The sequence below is a fragment of the Quercus lobata genome, chromosome 9, assembly GCF_001633185.2.
Source record: "Quercus lobata isolate SW786 chromosome 9, ValleyOak3.0 Primary Assembly, whole genome shotgun sequence".
NCBI classification, from domain to species: domain Eukaryota; kingdom Viridiplantae; phylum Streptophyta; class Magnoliopsida; order Fagales; family Fagaceae; genus Quercus; species Quercus lobata.
Genome location: NC_044912.1, coordinates 42542269 through 42553142, shown reverse-complemented (window position 1 = coordinate 42553142; position 10874 = coordinate 42542269). Strand labels below are relative to the sequence as shown.

The 10874-nt window shown below is 34.8% G+C and overlaps 1 protein-coding gene across 1 annotated transcript; it reads right to left on the bottom strand.

Moving 5' to 3' along the window:
- Positions 1-1671: 1671 nt before the first annotated feature.
- On the bottom strand, positions 1672-5636 carry LOC115961783 (myb-like protein J). The gene is made up of 5 exons (XM_031080705.1): positions 5523-5636; positions 4262-4327; positions 3660-3741; positions 3101-3474; positions 1672-2212 (listed from the first exon to the last, which is right to left on the bottom strand). The coding sequence occupies exons 1-5, from the start codon at positions 5634-5636 to the stop codon at positions 1919-1921; spliced, it is 930 nt and encodes a 309-aa protein (XP_030936565.1). The 3' UTR covers positions 1672-1918.
- Positions 5637-10874: the final 5238 nt, after the last annotated feature.

Here is a 10874-nt window from a genome sequence, read left to right as displayed (position 1 = left end):
ATATATATATATATATATACACATTTTATGATTCATTGTAATACAGGATTTGTACTACACTCTAATATATTATTGATGTAGCCCTTTAGGGTTTCCTCCGTGGATGTAGGCCGTTAGGCTGAACCACGTAACCCTCGTGTGTTATTGTATTTTATATTTTATGTTTTCACTTCCACATCTATACTAGCATATTTAACATGGTATATCAATGCTAATATTTAACACTAAGCACCGTAACCAGTTTTCCATACCCTAATAGAAGGGCTGGATCTCTATGGTCTCTCACATGTTGGAATACTGTTAGTCAAAGTTTTTTGTCTTTGTTTTTTTATCTTTAAAGTCTTTCACGTGTTGGAATTTCAAATGACTTCTGATCTCTTTCTCTTCTCAAGAGGAAATTAGAAAATCTTATTTCACGCCTAAATTTTCATTGAGGTCCATTTCTTCTAATCCTGTTGGAATGGAATGTTCTGGGTATTCTAATTGTTATCTTTGTCTTAACAATTCTCATAACTGGTCGATCTAAATAGAATTTAAAATGGTTCTCAATATTCATACCTAAACTCAATAATCCAGAAATTGATTTCTGAATTTCTTCCTAATAGCCTTTCTAACAGGATAGGTTATATAGTACAGTCGGTTCTTTTGACAGATTCTTGATGATATTTATTCGCTCTTAAATCAGGATTTGTATTCGGACGCTGGGCCTTGGACAATTTTATTGTTATTCACGAATGATCCATTTGATAAAGACTAAAGTGCCTTAAGGGACTTTTTGCAATAAAATTGGACCTGATAGTGGACATGTTCTGAGTTGGGCTATAAGGAGGTCTAACATGCTGGGCCGTGGGCTGGTTGTTGTGCAGTGGGCAAGCAACGTTGTGAAAGGCAAAGCTTGTCTGTCTACAAGTGAGGGCGATGTGATATTGGGCTCCCAGACGGTGTCTAAGGCCTAATATATGGTGGGCTGGTAGCGAGACTACGCTGTTAGGTAGACAGTTAGGTTCAATAGACTAAGGTAGAGATTTTGTATGGAGCAAAGCATTAAGTGTCCCTTTATAAAGCCTTGGATTTCACATATGTATTGTGTGCATAGAAAGACAACCAATGTAAAATTTACATCCAACATTTAATAAAAATTACTAACTCTATATTGAACGTTTTGGCAATTTCGAGATATCTCACTTAGTTTAACTCCAATTTGAATCCACGAGCAGTCATTTATTTTAAAGGGAATTTTATTTTCTTTGATATGAATTCAAATTATTCCTAATCGTGTGGTTAGATCTTAGTCAATTTTAGATCAAGCTCAGTTTTACCACAATCAAACTTGATCAAATTTGGAAAAAATATTTTAAAACTTAATTTTCTCTTTAATTTCCATTGAATCAAGAGATTGTAACTCTTTTTTAATCATTTTCTTAACATCCTTCTTCATTTGCATAAAGCCTTGAAATTCTCAAAAACTTTGTTGAACATTAGCCGCAATTCTTGAAAATCATAGGTCATCTTTCTAATTTCATTTGTTAGGAACCTAGTGATCAACGTGTGGTTGCCTCAAAGTTGAACTAGAGAGGTGGACTAGGGAGAGAATAATGCAATAACTAAGATTGACGAAAAAAAAAAGAGGTTGGAACATATTTGCAATGTCCTTTCAATTGCAAACTGACATAATCAAAAATAGATAGAAATTGGTGAATTTTCCACAGATTTATTAATTACTTATAAGGAAAAAGATAAGAACCCAGATAGTGTAAAATATCTCAAAGTACACTAAATAGTAAAGAATAAATTGCCTTCTAACCTTTTTCTGACTCAAGCCTTCAGCCCCCTATTTTATACGCAAGGGGGAAAAATTTATAGCCTTTTAACTGATAAATCAAAATGCAAAAATCAAGCTTCAACTCATCAAAACTTTTCATGTCACTCCAATAGCTCCAGATGTTTGAGTTGATACATTTATTCCTCGGGAGGTCTGAGGCTGTCCTATTGTAAGCTCTTCAACATCTCTAGCAATTGATGAAAGCCTACTGCCTAAATCAGATAGACTGCGACAGAAAGATGGTGGTGAAGGAATATTGGATGGATCAATAATATCAGAAGCACGAGTACAAAAAGTCTGCTGGGTTCCAGGCAACCAGCACGAATAACTTTGGCTGGTAAAATTCACCATTGGGTTTGGGATGAACAGTGCACTGCCAGGCATTCCCACCTGTTAAGACAAGCAAAATCATTATAAAAAGAAACTGGTTAGATGCTTTGGCTAGGCAAAAGATTCATATAAAAAAGAGAATTTAAGAGATCAAAGAAACAGAAGGAAATTGATACTAGGTATATCCTAGGAGATGAAGTATTTACATTTAGTGGTGATTGAAAAGAAATAAATTAAAATTCCATGCTTAAAGAAATCTACTTTGTAACAAGCCATATGTGGCTAGCTATTAGAAACATCTCAGGCTGCAATCTTGATTCGAATCAAGGATATATATATAAGTCCAGTTCACCATATAATTCAACATGCTATTTGTGGAACTTTAGAGAATTGTAATCCAATTTTAATCAATTCTGCAGTGATTTATTAAAAACGCAGACACCACCAGCCTATGGAGCATAAAGTAAGGTAGCAAATTTCCAATCGACTGACATTAGTCCTAATGAAGCACAGCATAGAAGATCCTACAATTATAGCACCATTTTAAAGCACTATTAAGTAAAAAGTTTCCCCCATAATCTTGCCAGCTACCACTCACCACAATTTAAGCAAGCATATTTCCGGGAGAACCCTTTCCCTCGCCAAAAATTGCATAAAGAATTTTTATTTTATTTAAAAGCACTGCAAGATATTAAATTTGTAAACAGTGTGCAAATGATGGTCTAATTCCTCAAAGGCTCATTGCATTGACAAGTTGCTTTAAAGATCACTAACAATGAATGGTTTTTAGTGTAATAGTTGATAGAGTTCTTATTCAGTTATCTAATAGTAAAGATAAAATACACACTATGTTGTGACCTAAAATCAGTTTAAATAATTTTTATTTTACTACCATATGAAATAGAATTCAACAATTAAAAAAGGTGGCAAAAATCAAATTATTAATACCATGGAAGGAATCTGACAATAACTTGGAGCACCACATACAGAGGCTGGAATTTGAGCAAGTGGTGGAATGTCCAATGCCAAAGATTCAGAGCTGCTTTCAGCATCACTTTTCTTAGTTTGTGAAACTTGGCAATCCTTAGGAGCAGACGGAGAGATTTCCGCTTCATTCTGCAGAGTCAAGTCAAACACACTCGGTCTACGTTTCATCTTATTAGTTTCAGCCTGTCTCAAGAAATATTTCTGTGCATGACTAGCAACCTGGGCTGGGGTTTTGGTGATCACAAACTTCTGTGAAATTTCTTTCCAATCATGTTTCCCAAGCTGGTTTAGACCAATTAGAAATAATTTGTGCTCTTCCTCAGTCCATCGCTTCCCTGAAACAAACAGCAAATTAACTACATTAAAAACTGCTAATTAATAATTTGTATGTCCAATGCTAACTTCTTTCCAGCAAACAACATACTGACACAATGTTTTTACTTCCATAAGAAAGAAAACACAAGATTTTTTTACTTTCTATAAACTAAAACTAAAAGCAGTTTTTTGACATAATATATACCTTTCGGTTTCTGATCAACAGCAATGCTTGGCTCTCTAACAACTTGACTCTTGGTGTTCTCGACGTTGCCATTAACATTATTCTGTAAATAAACACCAAAAATCTTGATGCACGCAGCTGCGTTAGTGTTATTATTGGCAGTATTGCTAATAACAGAGGTGGTGCAATTCCTAAAGTTGTGGCCAGTGAGGCCACATTGGGAGCACTTTCTCTCCCTCACCATTGTTCTCACTAGCAGAGAACAACCCAACCCCTTAATAACTACTGCAACTCTCTTTCAAACTCTTATTACAATGTCTATTACATAGTGAGAGGGTTATATATATATTGATAAGGATTTTGGATTCCTAGTAGCAGTCGGATTAATGCAGATTGGTTAAAAAAGAATAGAATATTTTAATATTTTATGTTGTTTTCTCTTTCCTAGAGGAATTAGGATTTTATTTGCTTTTACAATTTCAATTAAAATCCTTTTCTTAGTTGAATTCGGTTTATTACATATTCTCATATGTATGTTTATTACAATTCTCATCTGACAAAACATAGACATTAAACACTTAAACATTTATAAACATACAGAAAGAGAGATAAAAGTACAGTACCTGGTGTATTGAAAATGAATGCGGTGAAGGGGAATTAGGATACAGGGACTTTCGGACAAGCAAGCACTAAGAGAAGTACTGATTGTATTTCTTCTTGTATTGGGTGTTATCGCCATTTAGAAGTGATGGGTCTCCTCTCTTGCGGTTTGTGGGTTTGGGAATTTTGGGGGGAGATGGATTGGAGTGGCCACCAGGTGGAGAGGGTCAAAAATTGAGACTTCTCTACAGAATGTGTTGGATTTGAAACATATTTTCCTCCAAATTATTGCTTATCTGGGTTTTTTTTTAAATGAAAGCAATGAACTTTAACAGCACACCAGAATCCATAATACAATTAAGCCTCAGCCTCCATTGAAATTACATCAACAGAACTCGGAGGACCAAGAGCTAGACCAAAATACCCAAAAACAGAATTACTGAAAGACTTTTGCTAATTCATAGGCAGCCTTGTTTGCTGCCCGATTTAAACCTAACGAAATACACTAGAATAAAAAGGTCTAAGCATGAGATTTTGGGTACGTTTGGATTGAGCTTATTGTTGCTGAAACTTAAAACTGAAAACTGAAAATACTGTAGCAAAATAATTTTTAAATGTGTGAAAAGTACCGTGGGACTCATTTTTAATATTTTTTAGTATGTGAACAGTGACAAACAGTGCTGCTACAGTACTACTACAGTGCGCTACAGTGCTTATTGTCCCTAGAACACGTGAAGTGAGGAAAAAAGAAAAAAAAAAAAAAAAGGAAAAACGCAGCTTGGATTTAGCGGAAAACGCTGAATCTAAACGGCCTCTTTGTCTATTGTGGCCTTCAAGGCTTACGCGGTTTTTTTTTTATATTTTTGGGGTAAAGTCTATATTTTTTATTGTCCAAAGACTCCAAATCATTAGAGCATTTACAATGAAAACGGCATATACTATATATCGGTAGTATTTAACATTTAAACTCTAAACTCCCCAACAGCTGGTCTTGCAAAACCTAATTATTGTAAAAAAAATTGCAATTGTGCTACAATGCGATTCTACAATTCAAAATGTCCCAACAGCTGGTCTTGCAAAACCTAATTATTGTAAAAAAAATTGCAATTGTGCTACAATGCGATTCTACAATTCAAAATGTAGAATCGCACTGTAGCACAATTGTAAAACTAAATAATAGTTTTTTATTCAATCTGATTTTTTTTCTCTCTTTATTTTCTGTGTTTTTCAATCCTCTCTCCTCCTTCCGTGATTCTCTCTCTCCTTCAATCCTTTCTCCCTCACTCCCACTCTATCTCTCCATCTCCACTCCCTGTTTCTCTCAGTGTGCAATGGTGGCCTATTTAGGGTGGATCTTGGCGTGGCAAGGTCACGGTGGTGGTGACCTTGCCACGCCATGGTGGTAATGGTGGCCTATTTCTCTCGCCGTCTCTGGAGCTAACACGGGACTCACCATTGTCAAAGAGAAGACCGAGTTCGACGTGGTTATCGAGGATGTCCCCAACAGTTTAAGGATTTTAGGGATTAAGGTGGTGAGGGCATTGACGAGCTTGGCTTTGAAGGAGGCTAAGGAGTTGATTGAAGGGTTGCCTAAGAAGTTTAAGGAAGGGGTTTCTAAAGATGAGGCTAAAGAGGCCAAGAAGCAGCTTGAGGAAGCTGGAGCTAAGATTGCTATTGTGTAATTTGATTTTGATTTTGATTTTGATTTTGGGGTTTCTAATGGTTAATTTGTGTTTCATCAAAAAAAAAAAAAAATGTATAGCACTTTTTTTTTGATAAACTAAAAACTTTTGTTAGAGGAAAGCAAAGAATGATTACAAAGCTTGATAAGGGTAGCCTCCTTCTCAACTACACTAACAACAATAGGAGGGCAGTGACCCACACCAAAAACTATCAAAATATCCATCACTTTCAAACCATTTAGTTAATTCATGAGCTGCCTTGCTGGTAGGGTGTGCAACGAACCTACCAACTCACTAAAATCGACCCGACTCAACTGGTGGATCATGAATTTTTTTTTACAGTGGGTCGGGTTGGGTTCAGATAATGAGATTTACCAATCCGCCTAACTCAACCCAACTCCCCTATATTTAATATATTGTTAAATTTTAAAGAATATATTATATAATTTTTTTTTTTTTTGGCCTCTTCCTAAATAAAACTCAAACCTTAAGTTCTTAGCATATAGTTTGTGTTTGTTTGATGTTATGCTCATGATTATTTGGTTAAAAAATTTCTCTTATTTATGATGGTGTTTTAATGCTCAATTTAATAATAATAACTAGTCACTAACTCGTGTGATGCACGAAAAAACTATTAACTTTGAAAAAAAAAATCCAACAAATGAGTAAATAGACATTTTGCTAGTTAGTATTTTTTTTAATGAAGAAATATTTAACTTCTAACTTTTCCATAGTTTAGAAGTATTATCTAACATTGAACGTTATTGAGTTGCAAGTGCATAGTTACCAAAACCTACAAAGTAATTTGCAATTCTTAAATTAATAAAGCAAAACTCACAATGATTATTGTGGGGCCAGAGAACTTATGATCCGGCCCACACTCTACTAAGGCCCAAAGCCCATGCCGAGGAGGGTATTTGCCGAGGACGAATAGGGAAATGCCGAATAGCCTGGGGGCATAGCCGAGGATGACCCTGTCCTCGGTATCCCAAGACTTCAAAGGGAAGAGCGACATCTCTTTGAAGGCTGCCCCCAAAAAGCCCCCTGAAGAAGAGGCGAGTAGAATGGGACCCACGTGGGGGTACGGTATGGAGCTAGTTCAAGGTAAGTACATCCCCTCCGCATTAAATGCGCCCACAAACGTCCTAACCATATTAATGAGAAAAGACACCTGAATAGTGTGGTTTCGGTTATCGCAACTAACAAAAAGTAAGGGCAGGCAGCCGATGGGACGGATACTTAAGTAGGCACCTGCCTGATCAACAAGTGGAGGGCCAGGATCAACCAAGAAGGGCTATATAATGTGAAGGTTGATGCGCCAAAAAAGAGGGGAGGAAAAAAAGGCCAAGAACCAAAGTCTCCCAGACCGTTTCGAGAAGAAAGACTCCTCGAAGCGAACATGGCTTATTTTTGTATGAGCACCATGGTTATCCACCGACCAGTGACCAAGGTCTAGCCTTTCAAACTCACGCTTTACAAATGATATTGTTTGGGCCCTCTTTACGTACGAGCCCAATATCTTCTTGGGATCGTCATGAATTGAGTCCCTACAATTATATATACTCACACTCAAAACTAATATAAACAGCAAATATATAAACAAAGACCATGATATGAGGAAGACACACCAAGTTTTAAATTTGAGTAGCAATATGACTTTCTCGTAGTAATATACAATATAGACAATTTAAAACATGGAACAATATCAAAATTATAATACCTAATTCCATTATCTTTTATGCTGAATCCAAACAAATAATTAATTGAAATTAATCCAAAAAAATAATTAATCAACCAAAAATCATAGATGTTAATGGGAAAACAAAAAATCACATAAACCTAAATAAAAAACATTTAAGGTGAAGAATTAAGATCAACCTACTGAGATACAAATACCAAAAACCTCAAAACTTAAAACTTCAAAATTTATAGAATCTCTAAATTCTACTTCAAAACCAAACCAAAATCAACAAATTTATATATAACATACCAAATAAAAATTTATTGTTCCCTAGGCTGGAAGACATAGGTTGCAGTTTTGATTTTTCTCCAAAAAAAATAGAGATGCTTTATTTACAACGTACAATATATAAAAAAAATAAAAAATTAGTAGAAATTTTAACCCAAAAACCAAACCCACGAAAACAATGTCAATATAAATATAGAAATTAACCCAAACACTCAAAAGAAAATCAATTTCAAACGTTACAAAAGAATAAGATAGAAAGAAAATGTCAGGCACATATAAAAGCAAATAAAAAATTCAACATAAAAGAAAAAATTCATTAATAACAATATAAACAAATATCCACGTATGTTGAATTGAAATTTTATTAATAATAACAATATAAAAAAATTCGACATAAAATTCATCAATAAAAGAAGAAAGTTGAATCAGATTACTTACGTTTTTTTTTTTTTTATACGTTAGTCGCTTTTTTTTTTCTTTTTTTTTAATCCTAAAGTGAAGTTAAGTTTAGGGTTTTGAGGTGGTAACAACTAAGGTTTTGAGGAAGGAAAAGAGACTCCTAACAAGAGTCCTTCTCTCTTTTCTTTTTTTTCCTTAATCCTAAGTCTTTTTTTTTTTTTTTGGTTACGTTAGTCTCTCTTCTTTTTCCTTTTCTTTGAATCCTAAAGTGAAGTTAAGTTTAAGGTTTTGAGGTAATAATTGTTAGGACTTAAAGGAGGGGAGAGAGTCCTAACAGGAGTCTCTCTCTCTCTCTCTCTCTCTCTCTCTCTCTCTCTCTCTCTCTCTAACATGGGTCTTTATTTTAATTTGAGTCCTATTTTCAATGTGAGTCTCTTTTTTTCTGTTTTCTTTTTTAATCCTATCAGAATTTTTGTTTTTATTTATTTAAATAATGTTGATGTTTAAAATTGTGGAGAGGCCAACCAAAAGTCAGAGGTTTCAGTTTTATTTATATCTATATATATATGGACAAAACTTAGGTGTTGTTCCTTAGGTTCCCCATTTAAGATTGAGCAATGTGGCTAATTAACTAAAAAAATACACTTCAATCCCATGAGAAAAAATTTACATGGTAGAATCTTAAAAAGAGAACCTAAAAAATAGCACCTAACACCTAAGTACTGTACCTAAGTCTTTCCCTATATATATATAGTAATTAAAAAAAAAATGTACCTTCGATTCTCTTATAGTGAATTTGCTTTACCTAGAGTATTGCTAGGTCAAATCTTCCCCATGTTTATACCTTAAAACGGTTCGTTTCATCGATTTTCCTGGATCATCATATCGTGGTGTTATTTACTTTCCACTGTTTTACATGATATGATTTATTATTGTTTGACCAAGATCTGAATAATTAACCTAAGTAATCACTTGGCTAATATGTTGGGTTAAACAATCTAGTTTAAGGGGTCTAAACAAACAAACAAGTGGAATCAGAGCGGGTTAGGTCTTGTTTTTATATTTTTATACCTAAAGTTGATCCTTGACCCTTGCTGTCATGGATTTTTTGTTTTTATACTTGAATGCAATTAGGTTGAGAATTGAATCTATTTCCTCTTGGACTATGTGGCTTTTTAAATGAGCTAAACCTATCCTTGAGTATCTAGGGATAAATACTTGTTGCAATAATTATGTTTGTTATACTGCTTTAACTACTTTAAAGGCACGTGATATTTGTCTTTAGTATTTGGATAGTGGTTGTTCCAAGCACATGACAGGTAATAAAGCATTGTTCAAGACACTTTTTGAAGGAAAGATTGGAACCGTCACATTTGGAGATGGAAGCAAGTTAGTCATCCGAGGTATTGAAACAATAGACATTCTAAGGTTGCCCATGTTCGAAGATGTGTGGTACGTGGATGGATTAAAGGCAAACTTGTTGAGTATCCATCAAATCTGTGATAATGGGCTAAATGTGTTGTTCACGAAGTATGAATATGAGATACTTAATGATGGTGGTGACTGCATTTGTGTTGGAATAAGGACTGCTGATAATTGTTACAGTATAACACCAAGCATAAATCATAAGTGTTATAGTGTAAAAATTAATCAGGTGGACCTATGGCGTCAACGGTTAGGACATGCTAGCCACAAGCAAATAGAGAAAATCTCCAAGTGTGAAGCAGTTCTCAGTTGACCAAAGTTTGAAAAGAAAGAGAAAAGTATTTGTGGACTATGTTAGATTGGTAAACAAGTGAAAGTTAAGCATCCATCAATTAGTGAAGTTCGGACATCTAGACCCTTAGAGTTGCTGCATGTTGATCTTATGGGTCCTGCCAGAGTTCAAAGCTTAGGTGAAATGAAGTACATCCTTATTCTAGTGGATGATTTCACACAATACACTTGGATGGTTCTCGTGAAAATAAATCTGAAGCTTCTAACAAGATGATTCATTTGTGCAAGAAGTTGCAAATAGAGAAGAATACTTTGATTGTTTGGATCAAGAGTGATCATGGAAGAAAGTTTGAGAACTCTAAACTCAAGTCCTTTTGCAACGATCAGGGAACAAAGTAAGAATTTTCTACACCCAAGACACCTTAACAGAATAGGGTTATGGAAAGAAAGAATAGAATAATTCAAAAGATGGCCAGAGTCATGTTGAATAACAGAAGTATGCAAAGTCTTTCTAGGGAGAAGTTGTAAACACTGCATGCCATACTTTGAACAAAGTGTACTTGTGGGCACAACGGAAAATGTCAAAGTCACCACCTAGTTATATGGTCTAAGAACCATGAATATAGGGTCCTTTTAAGGAAGGACCATTGATCTTACTATTAGAGTATAGGTTTAGAGTATAGGTTTAGAGTATAGGTATGGTTTTGGGAAGGTGTTAGGCACGTAAGACCGCCCAGCCCTAAAGTTGGCCTCCAATCATTGTGTCTTACATCTTAACCTTATTAAAAACATTTTCAACACTTGTATCTATTCTCACACACACACACTAGCATATATCTAAGCATATAACATGACATCATTATCCCTAAA